Source organism: Artemia sp. Qi Xiang Cuo, chromosome 11, assembly GCF_049724085.1.
Source record: "Artemia sp. Qi Xiang Cuo chromosome 11, ASM4972408v1, whole genome shotgun sequence".
In the NCBI taxonomy this organism is placed as follows: Eukaryota; Metazoa; Arthropoda; class Branchiopoda; order Anostraca; family Artemiidae; genus Artemia; species Artemia sp. Qi Xiang Cuo.
In genome coordinates this window covers 36,457,369-36,476,579 of record NC_142804.1, presented here as the reverse complement: position 1 = coordinate 36,476,579, position 19,211 = coordinate 36,457,369, and the positions used below count along the sequence as shown (strand labels likewise).

At 35.9% G+C, this 19,211-nt stretch overlaps 1 protein-coding gene across 1 annotated transcript in view; it reads right to left on the bottom strand.

Annotated features, from left to right (window-relative positions):
* Positions 1-14,909, bottom strand: part of LOC148946939 (vitellogenin-2-like) — a 194,006-nt gene extending 179,097 nt beyond the window's left edge. Inside the window, exons 1-3 of the mRNA XM_089096746.1 lie at positions 14,826-14,909; positions 8,406-8,432; positions 1,151-1,296 (exon numbers count right to left, since the gene is read on the bottom strand). Of these exons, the coding sequence (XP_088952872.1) occupies positions 1,151-1,296; positions 8,406-8,432; positions 14,826-14,862 (210 nt within the window). The 5' untranslated portion in view covers positions 14,863-14,909. The remainder of the gene's footprint in view (positions 1-1,150; positions 1,297-8,405; positions 8,433-14,825) is intronic.
* Between the last annotated feature and the right edge of the window lie 4,302 nt (positions 14,910-19,211).

The window sequence follows — 19,211 nt, the reverse complement described above, 5'->3', positions numbered from 1 at the left end:
TTTTTTAGGTTCTTTTGCTAAATTGCCTCAAGTTTCAGGCCGATCGGCTAACAAATCAAATTTTTGCATCATTAATCAATGCAACCCAGTTTTTCTTTAAAAATTTATGTCGTCAATAAATTCTACTTGTTGCAGATTACATAACCCGAAAGTCCCAACTGGACGGAGAACACAAATTTTGGCCTATTTTAGCACGTCACGAATCGATACAACCCAGCTTTTTCAAAATGTTTTATCCACTCTGAGGTCTATTTTGCCCAGTCTACATGCCCATTACGTTGAAGGTCAATTGAAGAAAAGCAAATTTTCTTGCATCCCAAAGTGATACCGTTAGTTTGTTTATTTATTATTTGTTTTATTTACTGGACCAAGGGGACATATCTTGGTCCCTTCTACAAACCTTCTTTCAACTTTGTTAGGGGCACAACAAATCGATACATCAATTGATTCTATTACGTTTTGCCTTTATTTAAGTCCAAACCCCTGTTAACATGCCATATAAGTCTCAGCCAAATCAAAGACAAAACAAGTTATTAGCCCCTTTTCAGACATCGGGAATCAATACGGCCAAAATCAGTTTCAATTTTTATTACGCATTGGGCTCCACTTGGCCCAGAGACTATTGGATGTAGTTTCTAAGAATTCAATCATAGATGATAGATACTCACGCAACTAAACATTAGGTACTCAAGGGTTAGTGCGTTGAATATGCTACCAGAGTATCAATTCACTAAAATGTGTGTGGGGGGGGGGGTCAAAATTTATTTTTTTAAATCTAGGGGAAGGGGTAATTTTCGTGATTTTTTTTTTTTTTTTTAGTGATAATATTAGAAAAGGCTATTTTTCAACGAAAATGCTGAAAAAGGGTGTTTTGCAAAATCTGGGGGAGGGGCAAAAACTTTAGGGGTTACTTGCCCTCGGCAACTGATACTGTCTGATAAAAAATAATAGGTATCGTATACGTAATAATTTCCAGAATACGACTGAACAGTGTCAACTTTTCTTTTCCAATATGATTGGGGTCAGTAGTTCGAGAGGCACTTAAGACAGCGTATGATTTATTTTAGCATTATAGCATAAGAACTGCCAAATTTTCTCTTTGTAAATACATTTAGTAATATCTTATGCAGGATAGGGAAAGAAAACTTACTTTAACGATAACGTTATCGGCATCTTTTGCTTGAAGTAACAGCTGAGCCGACAAATAAATTCCTGATGCTTCAGGTCCAACTCCAGGAATTCCACTTCCAGCAACTGCGTTCCAGCGATATATATACTCTTTTCCAGGGGACCATCCTAAAAAATTCAAGTACAGGAAAAGTACGTCATTTTTACTCTAAATCAAGAGGCGTCAAAAATACAACCTATGGGTCGGAGAGGCTCCCATTCGATTTAGATGAGGCTCACAGCCTCAACTAACCACAACTTCCCTCGCTCGATTTTTCAGCGCAGGCTCCTCTGTGAAGAATCTTGTCACAGACATAGAATAGCGTGGCTACAAATGGCATTTTATCGGTGATTTCAACTGTTTTCAACTGTAATGTGCTTAATCAATCTACACGTACTGACCTAGTCTTGGATTCCCTCCCCGATAATTATCAAATCATGGAAAAAGACCTTAATTACAGCTACATTCACAATGGTGGGGCTTTATCTAATATTGATCATTGCATCTGCTCTGCTACTACATCTTGTTCGACAGTGCGCTTGGATGAAAATGAACACGATTATGACCACTTACCCCTAGCCTTTACCCTTTCTGTTAATCAGACTAGCCGTAATTTGGTAGGCACAAGTGCAAAGAAGTGGATTTACAAAAGGGATTGGCCGAATGCTAATAATGTTTTATATGTTACTACTCTATATGGACTCCTCGCTAATGTCCAAGTCCTATTCTACCTGCTATGTACTGGTGCTTTCTCATCTCTAGCTCGGATTTGAATGTCTATTATTACCGTATCATTGAACGATTCAAACGCGCTGAAGAAGTTGCGGTCCCTCTGATCCGAGTGCGTTCTAATACCCGTAGTTCTATCTGCAAGGAAGATCCTGACTTAAAAGCCGCCAAGAACCGTGCTAAATTGGGGCTGAGGATGTAGATCGCCTGTGCCCGATCAAAAGAGGACAAGTATTTAATTTAAAACGAAAGTCTAAGCTGCATTTTAAACGGTATTTTCGAAGTGTTCGCTATAATTACTCTGAGTTTCCTAAAGATGCAGCTGAATGGAGACCTGTTGTCAATTCAAACAAGACGAATTGGTCTGCTGACAATGGTGTTTGTATTTCTAGTGACGCTTGGCTGAATCATTATAAAGGAATTTTTGATGTAATTAATTATACTGTTGATTGTGTTCTCACAGATCTTTGCTCTACGCTTTTGCCCACAAATGTCCAAAAAGAACGTATTATTCTTGTTTCCTTTGTGACTGTTCTAAATGGTGTAAAACAACTTAAACAAAAACGCGTGGACTCTGATGGTATTAGATGGTATTAGTGTTAATCACTTGAATTTAGAGTCAATTATTTTTCCAGATCTGTTTGTGATCTTCCCTTGTTCCAGACCTCCTTATTACTTCCTTTGGCTCAAAACTGACCTTAAAAAGCAATGGAAAGCAGAACAAGAAGAAAAAGGTATTGAAAAGGGATTTGGGTCCCATCTACGTCTTCTTATAGTAATACAATAACGGAAAGTGACGACAATCTTAACAGTGAAAGCAGCTAAACTTTGACCAAATTAATTGAGAAACATGATCCAGATAATGGTCCAACCTGAGCTTTAGCTCACATTTGTGATGGTCCCTTTCAACAAAGAAACCTAATTTTCCCTTAGATTATGAGTAGAACTCAAAAGTCTTATGCCTTCTCAAGGCCAGATCATAATTTGCACTTTACTGAAAAAAAATTAAATGTTTTTACTTTTATAACTTTAATAAATCAAATAAAATTAAGATTTTGATTAATAAATATTAGCATATGTATATTAAACTGACAATGTACATTCATTTTGTATTTTTTTTCAGTAAAGTACAAATTATGTTCTGGCCTTGGGAGAGAGCATAGGTATTTTTAGCCCTACTCATGTTAATTTCTGCTCGTTTTGAGTTTGACTCGGTTACTTATTGTAATTTCTGTTCGTTTTGGGTTTCATTTATTTATCGATGCTGATTTGTGGGAGTTTCATGCTTGGTAGATTATTTGATTTTATTTTTTCCCATTTTTGGTTTAATGGAGTTCTTTTCTTTTCTTTGAAATATTTGTTTTATGGAAAAGTTTTTTTTTAATTAATTTCTGTTCGTTTTATATTGACAAAGTTTTTTCAGGGAAAAAGAAAATAATAGTTTAAATCTTTTCGTTTTTTTAAGACTTTATAGTTTGGCCTGCTATTTGTATGCTGGAGAAAATTTGTCAGCAATTTTTAACAGCAGACACCCTTTTAGAAATCTGGACACAAATAGTAGTGTATAATTTGGCTTCATACCTCCTCTAGTTAACCTTAAATAGAAAACTTGATACCATTCGTAAAACAATCTGTTTACTTTCTTTGATAGCTTGGATACACTTACGCTATTTTGATTTGGTTAAATTTTAAGAGCAGAAGTAGCACCAAAAGTTTGAACATAATACTCTCAGTCGTTCCTGGGATACTGCTGAAATGTCTTATTGGGAATTAGCATTAACACAGTGCATGTTGATTTAATCTTAAGGCGGCATTTAGTTTTTACACATAATAGGCATATGGGAGGATGGGCGTGGGAGGGGGATTATTTGCCCTTCAATCACTTTCAACTATTAAAATGGGCATTAACCCTTTCTATTTTCAATCGAATGAGTCCTTTTCGAAGTCTCTACGACAACTCCTTCGATACAAAGTGCCCTGGTCTAACCAAAAAACAAAAAATTATAATACATTATACCCAGATCGCTCTTTACTATAAAAATACCAAGCCTTCCAATCACTTTCGACTATTAAAAAGGGCACTAGCCCTTTCAATATCCAATCAAATGAGCCCTTTTTGAGTTTCTACGTCAACGCTTTCTATAAACACCTTATAGGTCCCCAGGGTGTAAATTACATCCCTTGCCCTGAGGGCTGTGAGGGGGTTGTCATCTTCAAAGACCTTAATTTCCAGAACTTTCCACTGCGTTGAACAAAATGGCTATCTAAAAATTTTGATTGGATGTGTTTGGGGAAAGGTTGGACGTGAGAGGGGCGTCAGTTGCTCTCCAGTCACTTTCAACAATTAAAAATGGCACTAGCCCTTTCAATTTCCAATTGAATGAGCCCTTTTGAAGTTTCAACGACAAAGCTTTCTACAAAAACGTTATATGCTCCCAGGGCACAACTTATAACCCTTGTCTTGAGGGCTGGGGGGGGGGGGTAATCATCCTTAAACACCTAATTTCCAAAACTTTCAGCTACGTTGAACAAAATTGCTATCTCAAAATTTTGATTGGAAGTGTTTGGGGAGATGGTGGGTGTGAGAGGCGGGTTAGTTGTCTTCCAAATACTTCCGACTATTGAAAAGGGCACTAGCCCTTTCAGTTTCCAATTGAATGAGCCCTTTTTGAAGTTTCTACGACAACGCTGTCTATAAAAACCTTATATGCCCCCAGGGCATAGCTCACAACCTTTGCCCTGAGGGCTGTGAGGGGGGTTGTCATTCTTAAAGACCTAATTTCCAGAACTTTCAGCTACGGTGAACAAAATGGCTAGTTCAAGATTTTGATTGGATGTGTTTGGGGAAATAGTGGGCGTGAGAGGGGGGTTAGATACCCTCCAATCACTTTGACTATTAAAAAGGGCACTAGCCCTTTCAATTTCCAACTGAATGAGCCCTTTTTGAAGTTTCTACGACAGCGCTTACTATAAAAACCTTAAATGCCCCCGGGGTAAAACTTACAACCCTTGCCCTGGGGCAACGCTTTCTAAAAAAAAAACATATGCCCCCAGGGCATAACTTAAAACCCTTGATCGAGGGCTCTTGCGGGAGTGTCATCCTTAAAAACCTAATTTCCGTATTTTTTAACTACTTCGAACAAAATGCCTATCTCAAAATTTTGATTGGATGTGTTTTAGAAAATGGTGGGTGTGAGACGGGTTTAGTTATCCTCCAATCACTTTCGACTATTAAAAAGGGCACAAGCCCTCCTAATTTCCAATCAAATGAGCCCTTTTTGAAGTTTCTACAACATCGCTATCTATAAATACCTTATATGTCCCCCAGTGCAAAACTTACAACCCTTGCCCTGAGGGCTGTGGCGGGAGTGTCATCCTCAAAAACATAATTTCCGAACTTTTTAACTACTTCGAACAAAATGGTTACCTCAAAATTTTGATTGGATGTGTTTGGGGAAATGGTTGGTGTGAGATTGGTGTTAGTTATCCTCCAATCACTTTCGAATATTAAAAAGGGCACAAGCCCTTCTAATTTCCAATCGAATGAGCCCTTTTTCAAGTTTCTACAACATCACTATCTATAAAAACCTTATATTGCTCCCAGGGCATAACTTACAACCCTTGCCCTGAGGGATTTGAGGAGGTTATCATTCTCAAAGACCTAATTTCTAAACTTTTTAACTACGTTGAACAAAATTGCTATCTAAAAATTTTGATTGGATGTGTTTGGGGAAAAGGTCGGCGTGAGAGGGGGGTTAGTTGCCCTCCAATCACTTTCGACTATTAAAAAGGGCACTAGCCCTTTGAATTTTGAATCGAATGAGCCCTTTTCAAGTTTCTACGACAAAGGTTTCAATAAAAACCTTATATGCCTCCAGGCCAAAATTTACAACCCTTACCCTGAGGGCCGTGGGGGGATTATCATCTTCAAAGATATAATTTCCGGGCCATTCAACTACTTTGAACAAAATGGCTGTCTCAAAATTTTGATTGGATGTGTTTGGGCAAAAGGTGGGCTTGAGAGGGGGGGCCTCCAACCACTTTCGACTATTAAAAAGGGCACAAGCCCTTCTAATTTCCAATCTAATGAGCCCTTTTTGAAGTTTCTACAGCATCACTGTCTATAAAAACTTTTTATGCTCCCAGGGCATAACTTACAACCCTTGCCCTGAGGGCTCTGAGGTGGTTATCATTCTCAAAGACCTAATTTCTAAACTTTTTAAATACGTTGAACAAAATGGCTATCTAAAAATTTTGATTGGATGTGTTTGGGGGAAAGGTCGGCGTGAGAGGGGGGTTAGTTGCCCTCCAATCACTTTTGACTATTAAAAAGGGCACTAGCCATTTGAATTTAGAATCGAATGAGCCCTTTTTCAAGTTTCTACGACAAAGGTTTCAATAAAAACCTTATATGCCTCCAGGCCAAAATTTACAACCCTTACCCTGAGGGCCGTGGGGGGATTATCATCTTCAAAGATATAATTTCCGGACCATTCAACTACTTTGAACAAAATGGCTATCTCAAAATTTTGATTTGATGTGTTTGGGCAAAAGGTGGGCTTGAGACGGGGGGGCCTCCAATCACTTTCGACTATTAAAAAGGGCACTAGCCCTTTGAATTTCCAATCGAACAAGCCCTTTTTGAAGTTTCTACGACGAAGCTTCCAAAAGTTCTTCAATATTGGTATTCCAATTATTTGGTTTGGTTAAAATGGATGTCTGATATATCCGAGCCTATCTCAGTAAGGAAGGGAGTCAGGCAAGGTGGTTTGCTGTCTACATATGTTTTTAAAACTGTGCTTCAGGCCTGTTTGCAAATGCTATCTCCCACAGTATGTTCAGAAAAAGCTGTTCCAGGTTATATTGCTTGTATTAATGATATACCGTTAGTTAGTTACGGTTGGTGGGCTCTTTAAATAAGTTTAAATTTTCTGATTAATGCTTTGAGTATGATTGGGTTTTCTGTAAATGCTTCAAAATGCGAGTTTCTGTATTTTAATACTTCTAGCCCTGCTCCTTCTTTACACGTGGGTACAATGCTACTCAAGTGTGTCTCAAAGTTGAAATGGCTTCGGATTACCCTTTCTGATACACTTTGAACTACATGCTCGTCTCTGGTTGCTTGTGCTCTGCAGTATATTCAATTCCCATATGGTAAAATCTCGCCTAATAGAGGGAGGTACAGCCGCCTAGGCTTATGTAAACTTTACCATAGTTTTGCTCTCCTGCAATTCTTTTTCTTTCCAGTTTCAGCCTCTAATGCGCAAAAAAGACTGTCTTCAGCTAAGGAGAGGTTATTTTAAATATTGTAAATTCCTGCTATATTTACCAAAGTGGTAGAGAAATCTCAAGATTTTTTCTCATTTTGGACTTATCGACCTTCTAGTGCTGCTTGACAACATAGCTAAGAATCTGAGGACCAATACTCCAAGGAAGATATGTGCCAGTGACCCACTCATTTATTTTTTTTCAGATTAGTGATTCTATGGATATTTTGTTATTTATGTTGTGTTTTTCTTATTATTTCCTTGCGGATAATATTATTATGTTTTTTCTTTTTTTAATCCGCATCTATTTTATATTGCGGGTTACAAATAAATTTATTTATTTACTTACTTACTTATTTATTTATCGATGCTGATTTGTGGTAGTTTCATGCTTGGTAGATTATTTGATTATATTTTTGCTCATTTTTTGTTTAATGAAGTTCTTTACTTTTCTTTGAAAAACTTATTTTGTGGAAAAAGTTTTTTTAATTAATAGAAAGAAAGAGGGTCAATTTGACAGCTCGATAGTAAGTTTAAATTGCGTTTTTTTTTTCGCTATTCTATTTTTATTTTAGTGTCTGAATATATAAGAGATTTAAGTTCGAGAGGGAGAATTGTCCTGTTATGGAAGAGGTACATTTTACACGGCCGTTATAAAATCAAGACGTGGCATCTATGCAGGTAGGATGATTTTTTAATATCTCTATTCCTTCTGTAAACTATTCTAAGGTGTAAGAAATTGCATAAAGACAAGTCTACATCTGTTATAATCTACGGAAGAAATAAATCTTTCTATAATTTTGACTTGAGTTTGATTTTCTTTTAAGATTAAATATAATAATAATTAAATATATTCATGATTAATAAATTGATCCCTTTGTCAGGAATCCTTGTCGTTTAAAATTTACTATATTTTTTTTTTTTTTTGGCATGCAATTTAATTGCTCTTTTTATTTGAGAGTTTTTTCCTAAAGGCATTTAAAAACATTTGTGTTCCTACAAAAAATCCGAAAATGTATTCCGTCACCCAACCACCATTGCTATTTTGGCTTCTGCCCCACCCACTGGAAAATTTTCTGTCGGCACCCTTGAACTTAAATAAATAGAAAAAAAAAAAATATTATCCGGTCTTATAAGGCTACCAAAAAGGTACTAAAATAATCAAGAACTTGAAAGTTATCTCAATAATGAAAGATGAGCATAAAAGGCACTAGGTTAGACATAATAATAGAATAATTTACCTGATCTTCCCAGAACACAGTCAGCACCTGAAATGCAAGAGTTAAAATAAATTAAACGACAAAACTCTGAAAAATACGTCAAAATTTCATATTAAAAAAAAAAGAGACACCTTCAGTTAGAATACAAAGGGTACTAAAAAATTTACGCGACTTTAATTTTGTGAAGCAAAGGTAAAGTAATAATGAAAAGACCGAGGGAACTTCCCCTTTTAAAAAACATCTAAAGTAGGTGGTACCACATATGTGGCCCCATGTGTGCCATGCGCAGTACGAGGAGGTGCCGTGTGACAAAGGTTTATAAATATAAATAGAAAATAATAGAAGCATGCTCTGCTTTCACTATTTTTTTCTTTATTGTTTCTTTAATGAGCATGGATAAGTGTTTTTACTCCAATTCGTTTTCATCAGCCGTTCCGAGTCGAGTTGATGGATATGAACGAGTTATCGAAAAACACATATATTAAATTATTTGTGAAGATTTTTCAAATGCAATAAAATATGTGAGGTGAAGTTATATCCAAGCCTACTAAGTGCTATATTATAATCTAGCTTTCTGATTCTTTGCTTGAAAGCAGCATAAAATTTTTTAAGGCTCATGTTGCCATATGTTCGATAGTCATCAGTCCTAGATGCGAGACTGTTTACTTCTACTATGCATTTAAATATAATTAGAGATGAAGAAAGGGCTGCACCCTTTCCAAAGCAAGAAAAAGACAATTGGGTTGTTTCCAAGTGTCTCATCAAGTCTCTTGTAAATGTTCGTTTCTTTCTTTCTTTTTTTGCTTTCTTTCTTCCATTTATGCTCCATCATTACATGTTTTCGTAGAGGGGCTCTAAATTAAAAAATAGATTAATAAAGATAATATTTTTTAGTATGTCTTGTTTGGCACCTCACACGTTTCTCTAGTTTATAATCCCTTTCTTGTTGGGTTCTTACGATCATAAAACCCTTCTCCATGAACTCAACCAATGTAGCTGCGTTGAGGTTCATTGGAGATTTTCCTTGTTCCTAAGTCGCCATGTTCTGATTAAAGGAACCAGGATCCTTTAGCAGATGAAGGTACTGAAGCATTTAAGAAACCATGATGGCAAAATAAGGAGAAAAGTCTTTGAAAAGAAACCAGGTAACCTTAATTCCTTTGATATTGTAGCATATCAAATCTTGGTCGATTAGCAAAATCTAAAGTATATTCTTCTAAATTTTTTGACAAAAGATATCAATGTGTCGGAAACCAGTATGACTTTCGGTATTGGGCGAGTTTTCAGCATACAAATAAGATTCTATCTTCTTCACTCCATGATAATTCTTCAAAAGAAAATAGTTAACATATCTGTATCCTAAATCTTTCGGAAGTGTTCGATAGTATAGTTATCGATTTACATGTCTGGGGTTATTCTTTCTGTTATAAACCTCCTTAAATTTTGGAATAATTCTTATCTACTATCCTTTCCAAGATTTGTGTTTCTGGTAATTGGCTAAGATTTCGGGTGCTTGCTTTTCTGGTTCCGATGATGTTCTTCACCTTGCACATCCTGACAAGCCGTTTCCGATTAGCCTTTCGAAAAAAAAGATATCTTTATAGATATCTTTAAAACAGGGTTCCTTGTTTTCTATGATATTTCCTAATATTGGCCTTTCGTTTAATGCAGATTAGTGTCTTTTCCCCTACAATTACACTGCTGCTACTTCCCTTTTAAGTAATTAAATAAATAAAAAATTCAGCTCAAAGTAAGGAGCAACATTAAAACTTGAAACGAACAGAAATTATTACGTATATCAGGGGGTTGTCTCTCCTCAAAACCTGGCTCTTTACTCTAAAGTTTGAATGTTGTCCCAATTCTTTAATAAAGACTTCTGAAACACAAGGGTCGTTTAATTAGAACAATAAGAAGATTTTATAAAAGTACCAAGAAACTTTGGCGTGAAGAGTGAGGTGTTGAGGAGCCCCTCCCCCCTCCTCATATACGTAATAAATAATGTTTGTTTTAAATTTTAATTTTGCCTCTTACTTTGAGTTGAAAAAACTTGTTTTTCAATTTAATAAACAATTTAGCATCAAAGTTTCCTGGCTTACTTCCTTTATAATTGTGGTGTAGGTCCAAAGCTAAAGGATAGTTCTTATTAGAAAAATGGCGAAAGCAAAGATGCCATAAACGTGTAAGTCAAGCAGAACTATGTAAAAGGCAAGCAATGATTGCAAGCAACAATCCAGATTGGTTATGCGAAGGTTATTCTATACCGAGGAAATTATAACCGGTATGTTTGGCCAAACTTTACTCGACCTTCCATGATCATTCTGCCCTTCATATTTCAGGGTTTTTCCCTATTGTTACGAACAGTAGCTTAAGGCCTCTATATTAAGAAAGATCATTCCAATTTATTCCTCACTTTCAGCATTTTATTAAGGAGTGATAACAAGGCATAGGGAAACTTTTCTTGTTTTATCAAGGAGAAATACGATGTTCCAGTAGCCCACTAGCAACGGAGAAAAAAAAACGAACAAAGGAGGACTCATAAGTGCTTCCCATGCAAAAAATGGATTTTCCTTGTTCTTCAAGTCAGGGAACTGTAATTTTCATGTTTAGGGTTTTCGGCCACGGCGATTTCATAGGCGCACTTCTAATTTCAATCCGATTTGGTTTCAAATTACCTAATTTTGGGTTACTGTTGACCAAGGTTCATCCTTTATTAGAATGCAACTACTGCGGCAACAACGATTTAGAACGCAGGTAAACAGTTAGAACGACGCTTTTTTAATAAAACAGACTTTTAAATTGAATCCTGATAATTATTTTAACTTTTCCAAGAACCTTTTTAAAAACTGTCCCGAAAAAAAACTGTTTGTTGTGAGACATTCGGGTGTATTTAAAGGCAAAGTTATAGATACGGAATAACAAGTTAAAGGTGTTGTTCGTGAGCACTTATCCCCTTGCCGAGGTCTTTTCTGATTTTTTCGTTGACTTTGTGTTTCCTTCTTTTTTTTTCATATGACTATTCCTCCACTATTTACTATTGTGTTATGTTGGCTATAAATAAATTATTTAGTTATCTATAGTGACAGTTTGACATAATATCACACTTTTTACCAGCTTGGTTATACACACCGAACAATTAACCATTCGAGGAATCTTTTGGATACTCAAAGCCCCTCAATCCACATGCAAACCATCCAAAGGTAGTGGAGACGCTTAAAACTATCCTGCAAGGAGTCGAAAATGAAGTTACTGCCCCTTAAACAGCACATATCCTGGTTTCTGTATTTACAAGATTTCAACAAACCTGAATGGGTTAATCATTTCCTTCCTGAAGCGGCAAGACTATTTCCCCCTGAATTAGAAACAACAACCCTTGATCCTGGAAGCTATCAGAAGTTTTCTAAGACGAAACGTTACCGGAAATATTTGATCTTAGTGAATTCTTTTTAGCTTCCTACTATGCTAGAGATGATTTTTTTTCTTTTTTATTACATGAAATAGAAGATGCTTTAGTATCTGGTTTCCGAACTCGGTTTCTTCAATTTAGTAAGCTCGACTTTGAAGCGACACTGAAAATAGCTGATCAAAAAAATTAGCATGTTTGATTTTGTAGCAGCATGGACAAGTTCATTTATTCTGACCAAGGCCATATTCAGGATTTTTTTTTCTGGAGAGGGAAGGGTACAAAAAAACTTTAAAAAACGTCGAAAATGTGTTTTTTATGCATTTTACTACGTTTTTGCGAGTCGGGCATACGCTTCGGGGGAGGGGTTTCACACCCCAAAGCCCATCCCCTGGATACGGCCTTGATTCTGGCACACAATGGCCAGTCAAAACGAAACGAAAAAATAAAACAATTTTACAAAGTTTGTCAAAGCAATTTGCGCCGCAATTTATTGAATGGTGCATCTATTTTTGCTTCAGGTATACCATTTGCAATTGCCTGGTTTGAAAAATATACCCCGTCCAGGAATAATTTCCCCCTGAAAAAATGTCGTGTACATGCCTGCCTGTATCCCAGTTTAATATGATCTACGCTTAAAAAATTTGGTCATCTCTTTGTCCTTCGAATTGTAAATCTGTATAGCAATATCACAGAATTCTCCTAGGAAAAATTGTATCAAGAAGTGAACATTGTGTAATCTGTTTTGTCCCATTTATCAGACACGCCGGAAACGTATGTATTTTCTCAAAGTTTGCCATATGGCAATAACGAGAATAAATAATTTTATGCTAATTCTTTCGATTTATCAACAAAATCTTATCTTTTAAATGTCTTATTAAAATTTAGTAAGGTTATTCTGAAGTTATACCCCTCCTTCGGAAACTTGAAAGTTCTCCCTTCCCTCTAAACACCTCCCTTATCCCTTGCTTTTAATGACTAAATTTTTGAATCGTAACACCTTTTTACCTGAAAATAATATCTAAGTATGAATAGTAAACACAATCAACTACATAACAGAGAATACAAATATTGTACTTTTACATTACAATTGGATCAAGATATATCTCCAAAATTAAAGACGTTAATCCCGGTTACAAGTACAAGTTTAAGCCAATACTCGACTTGATTTTCATTATTATCAAACAGTTCGTGGTTTACAGTTTATCAAACTGTAAGTAAGGAGCGACCCGGCTCAATGGTAACCGACACTCTAAAAACGGATACAAATAGATACATCAAAAGAATCAGATTTTAATGTTGATTTCAAATATATAAGTTTCATCAAGTTTAGTCCTACCCATCAAAAGTTACGCGCCTGATAAAATTTGGCTGATTTTCGAAAAAAGGGGGAAAGACCCCCTAAAAGTTATAGAAACTTAATGAAAATCACTTTATCATATTCAGCATATAAGAGAACCCTACTGTAGCGGTTTCAAGCATCTATCTACAAAAATGTGGAATTTTGCATTTTTTGCCAGAAAAAAGATCCCGGATGCGTGTTTATGTGTTTTATTTTGTTTTTGTTTTTTGTTGTTTTTCTCCCCAGGAGTGATCATATTGACCCAGTGGTCCTAGAATATCGTGAGAGGGCTCATTGGAACGAAAATCAAAAGTTCTAGTGCCATTTTCAAGTGACCAAAAAAATGGAGGGCAACTAGGTCCCCTCCCACGCTTATTTTTTTCCCAAAGTCATCTGATCAAAATTTTGAGATAGCCATTTTGTTCAGCCTGGTCGAAAATATGATAACTATGTCTTTTAGGATGATTTAATCCCCCAAAGTCCCCGGGGGGGGGCTGAAAGTTATGAACTTTACCCAATGTTAACATATAGTATTGGTTATTGGGAAGTATACAGACGTTTTCAGGGGGGATTTTTTCTGGTTGGTGGGGGATGGGTGGGTGGGGGGTTACATGGGATGATCTTTCTACGGAGGAAGTTTTCATGGGGAAGAGACATTGCTATGAAGAAGGCGCCGGATTTCCCATCATTATTATAGAAAAAGATCAAAAATTTAATAAAATAAAAAAGTTTTTCAACTGAAAGTAAGGAGCAACATCAAAACTTAAAACGAACAGAAATTATTACGTGTATGATTGGGTTCACCCTCTAGTCAATACCTCGCTCTTTAATCCAAAGATTTTTTAGTACTTTAATCAGAGCTAGTTATTCTAATTAACGGCCTTTGTGATTAAGGGGTCATTTTTAAGGAACTGGAACAAAATTTGAACTTTAGCTTCAAGAGCAAGGTATTGACTAGGGGGCGAAGCCCCTAATATACGCATAATATAACCCCCTAATAAATTCTCTGAATATAGAAATTCGTTACGTAAGTTATTTCGTAAATTACGTACATTTATTACTAATAAAAACATTCGTAAATAAAATAAAACAAGTTTCGAGAAAGCCATTTAACCAAAAAAAGTAAAATTAATATACAAATTTTTTTATAACTGTTCATGTACAGTTAGCCAAAATCAAAACCTGCATTAATTCAAAAATTCTCAAAAATTAAATAAAATAAAACAAGTTTTTTTAACTTAAAGCAAGGAACGACGTTAAAACTTAAAACGAACAGAAATTATTCTGTATATGAAAGGGGCTGTCCCCTCCTCAACACCTCGCTCTTTACGCTAAAGTTTGACTTTTTCACAACTCTATTTTTTTAAACAATCAAAAACTTTAGCGTAAAGATCGAGTCGTTGAGGAGGGGACAGCCCCTTTTATATACGGAATAATTTCTGTTCGTTTTAAACTTTAACGTGGTTCCTTACTTTCAGTTAAAAAAACTTGTTTTTTTTATTTAAAAAAAATTTAACAATAAGGATCAGAAAGAGAACGAAAAACATCCAAATTTCTCCAGTTAATGTTTAGCTATGTTTCCTACTACTCGGTAACCCATTTTTTAATTTTAACTATAAATGTACTGTTTCCTGACAGAAATTATGGCGTTCAAATTTTTCCAATTCTGTTCAGGAAATTTTCGAAAGCAGATACTTACAGAACAATATGGATGCTATCCGTAATAGCGTGCCCATCTTCTATAGCGCCACTTTTGACACTAGATAATGAACCTGTCTCTCCAAATCTTCGCTTACCTACTTTCTGCCTACTTTGCAAAATCTTTTCTTCCGGTTCATAAAGCTATCTTCAGGTCACCACTATCATTTTGCAATTTTGCTAAAGAAAAAAAAATAATATAGATTTCTTTAGCAACCGATCCTGGCAAGTTTTAACCTAAATTTTCCTCTTGTTTCAGGGAACTATCTCGAGAAAGCCCAACCACCGACCACGATGAAAAATTTGATTTATATTCAGAGCATATTTTCTATATTCATGGTTTTTGGACAAAGCTTGTCTAAACAGGGGCACATCTAGACACAGAATTTCGAAATAGTTTCGCAAATTATGCAGCTTTTTAACTGGGCTCACACCACTTGTCATGCTTCCGAAAACCCTTTAGCAGGCATATATTTATGAATTTATTTTCGACAGAGATAGAAATGGGAAAGTTCGTCAAACATCTAAAGTAAAAGAATTGTATGAAAAATATTGGAAATTACGGGAAACTACTGCTACTAACATCTCACCACAGCACCAAGCGGCCTGAGGTCGACACAGCTATGCACGCTCCTCCTCCATCCCAGTCTATTCAAAGTCTCCCTCTTTACACCCTCCCAGGAAGTTACAATTTCCCTTAAACTTTTCTTTATAACATCCTTCCACCCCAACCGTGGACGACCTTCTTTCCGTTTAGCCCTAGACGGTTGGCCGAAAAGGACAATCTTCGGCAATCCGTCATGCTTCATCCGCAGAACGTGCGCTAGCCATCTCAGCCTTATAGCCCTAGAAAGCGGGATTGAACCACATTTTTCGTAAAGCCTACTGTTTGAAATACGGTCGGTCAGCCGGGTTCCCAGAACAATCTTTAGGCAATTTCTCTCCAAAACATCTAGCAAATCTTCATCCGCTTTTCGGAGCGCCCATGCTTCAGAACCATGTTTGACCATTGTCATCACTGTAGAGTCCAATATTCCAATCTTGATTTGCAGACTTGTCTTCATATTCTTCCTAACTTTGTTTTAACTGTGAAAACTTAGTCTAAGTCTTAGCGACTTAGCCCTTCCTTCTTGTGTACGGTCCTGTTGTACACAGGGAAGGTTTTTTTTCCAATACCAAGTCTCTAAAACCATATTCTTAGTCGAAAGGTTTTTACAATTAAAAGCATTCAAGACACAAAATTTAACTAGGGGAATACTGTTGGGAAAATTCTAATATTTAATATTAACACGTAAAAGAGACAACCAAGCTTTCATCCATTTTAACAGCAATTTAATTAAATATCTGTCCTCAAATATTTAGTGTGTACACACCGGAATGCTTGAATTTTAGTTTGCACCTTGTTTTAAATAAATAAACACAGGGAAACTTGAATAAATAAAACTAAGTTGCAAGAAGCATTAAACATAAAAACACACGTCATTAGAACTTAAATCACATTACAGAATCAGCCAAAATGCTAAACTTTTCTACAATGCTGGATACAACAACAAGTGCCATTGGATAACCCTTCAAATTCTTTTGACGTCAAAGCGTTGAATTTTATTTCAGACAGTGTTTAGGTCAAAAGCAGATTTCAAAAAGAATTGGTCCCATCCTTCAAGACAGACTTGGATGGAAATAGACGTTTAGTAAAGAGTCAACCACAGCCCATACTAGCCGAAAATTTAAAACCTGGAAAAAAAAAAAAACACGTCTAGTGAGAAAAAATTGCCATTTGCAGCCGATCCGGGAAAAGGTAACTATTATTTCGATTAATCTTAATAGTAAAAGTAATCACAAAAACAAATTTTCTAGAATTTAGAAAGAGATAGTGGTGTTAGATCGAAATGAAAAGTGCACCGCTGGAATCCCCACGGTCAAAAATTTTAATGCAGGAGAATTACAGTCACCTACCTTGAGCAAAAAGCCAAATAACTCTATTGCATGGGAAACACTGATGTGTTGCCACTTTTTTCCAGGGTTGATCGTATCAAATCAGTGGTCGTAGAATGTTGGGAGAGGGCTAATTTGAAAGGAACTGACAATATCCTGTATCACCTTTAAGTAACAGAAGACATTGTGACACAGCAAAGTGCCGCTTTCGGCCATTTTGTGCCAAAAAAACATCAAAATGCTAGAGAATAAAAATTATAAGATAGCCAATCAGCATTTAATGACCTAAAAATCTTAACAGAATGTCTTAAGCCCCCCCCCCCTCTCTTGTCTTCAAAAACCACAGCAAAGTGACGTTTCCTGACGTTTGTACCACAACACACGAAATTTTCCCCAAAGAGCGTCAAAATTCCAAGGAATAGAAATTCTAAAATAGCCACGGTTCAAATCCCTAAACAAAAGGTTTTGAGCTCCCCCCCCCCCCCCTTCCCCAAATCTTAAGATATGAGAAAACGGGTTTTTTCCAGTGTAACCAAATAAACTGACTCGTGATTTCAATAGCTGTGGAATTTTAAAAACTAGCGTTTTACTGAAGATTGAGCTCAGTGGGTTTTCTAGAGAATTACAGTTGTGTCGTAAACGTTAGCGGTATCGTGACCGGCGAGAGACTATTAAGAGCCTTATAAATTATTCTTCTATTTTCTGCACGCTACTTATGGAATTTTCTGCTCCTGAGAGAACATCTTGCCTTTTGATAGTCTGTCTTGTGTTTTCAGTAAAGCACTAGTTTTGGAATTCTATAGATATTTGGAAATATCACGAATCAGGTCATTTGAGCTAGTTCTGTAGATATGTCTTGCGTAATCTACGAAGCAATAAATTTTATTAGTTTTAAGTTTCAACTTCGCTTTTTATATCCGTAAGTAAAACTGTTTTTTTTTTTTTTTTAAATTAATCACTTCAAATTCTTGTGTGCAGGAGAATAGGCTATTTATTAATATTTTAAGAATTTCATGCTCTATAAAACTTATATTTACAGATAAGTTTTTTTTTTTTGTTTCTTTAGCACACGAAGCAAACTAAAACTGACCCTTCAATTATGTGGGATTTTTTTTTTACTTTTTCGAAAGCCTTTTTCGAAGAAATCGCAATTAGATGTTGATTAAAAATTCGTTTTGAAAAGGCCCAAAGGTTTTGAACGAGTTTATAATATTATTGTTTAAATTTCAACTATCTCTGTCTAGAACAACGTCGTATATTCAAAAGAAATGTCACCTTAGGCAAATAGAAAGTTGTAGTTCAGCCATAAATCCACGGTGTTAATGCACAGAATAGGTTGGTGGCAGGGGAACCTCGGTCTGAAGGGAGGGTTCTCTTTCCCTATTTTTCATTAAATTTGTCGAGAAAAGAAGTAGGACACTAATTGCTTTCGGTTCCGTAAAACATTATCCTAGAAATGTACGACTAAATTGCCTAATTGATTGCTCATCTGTTTTATTCGTTGCTATTGGATTTTGTTTCTTATTCGTACAATAATCTAAAATTTTACTCCTTCATTTTGTGTGTTCATAAAATATGACACTATTAGTACCAGATTAAAAGACATCGTAAATTGATCCATCATAAAAGCATAATATGTTTCTAACGGATTAATTTTCGTGTGTACATTGTTCCTATAGAAATTGTAAAGTAATGATAAGCCACGGAGGTATAAATATAGTTCTGGATTTTTTCCCCTTCACTTTGTTATAAATCTAACTGCTAAAGATTGGTGACTACAAGCTTGAACAATCGTCTACCTCTGTGTGGCTAGGAGTTTAGCCTACCATTGCACCAAATACAGTGAGAAATTTCGACAGCTGTCTGTAAAATCTATGTGGCAAGTTGGATGGCAAGCTTATTAGCAGACTGAGACAACATAACAGAACGACTTAATTAAGTTTTAACTAAGTTACGCAAAAATTAAACCAGCACACCGTGAAACAAACTTTTCATGATAACCATTGCTTTTCTCTGTACATTACGAATTGTTCCTGGTTAACAAAAAGCTTTTCATACAAATTAATATGGAAAACGGGATATGGTGTGTGATTTTGTTTATTGTAGCTCTAATCCCAACTATGATGGCTTTGATGCTTCACGGCCTGGTTCTTGTGGCAGTAAAAAAGTTATCTTATCCAATAGAACCATGTCAAAAGAAACTTTTAGAGACATGCAGTTATGTGACTATGTTTATCATACTCTCAGCCTTTACTTTGTTGTCGGTGAAAATATTTCTGCCTTTCGGTTGCCTCCCTGCTTGGCTTTGCATAACACTCTCAGTCTCCATTGTTGTCATACCTGCTATGATGAGCTCCCTTCAAAGCGCTTTAGGAGTAGCCACGGTAGTTCTAATATCTCAAACTGTTTCTTGGAATGTGACAAAATTGTATATTGTGTCAATACTCTGGGG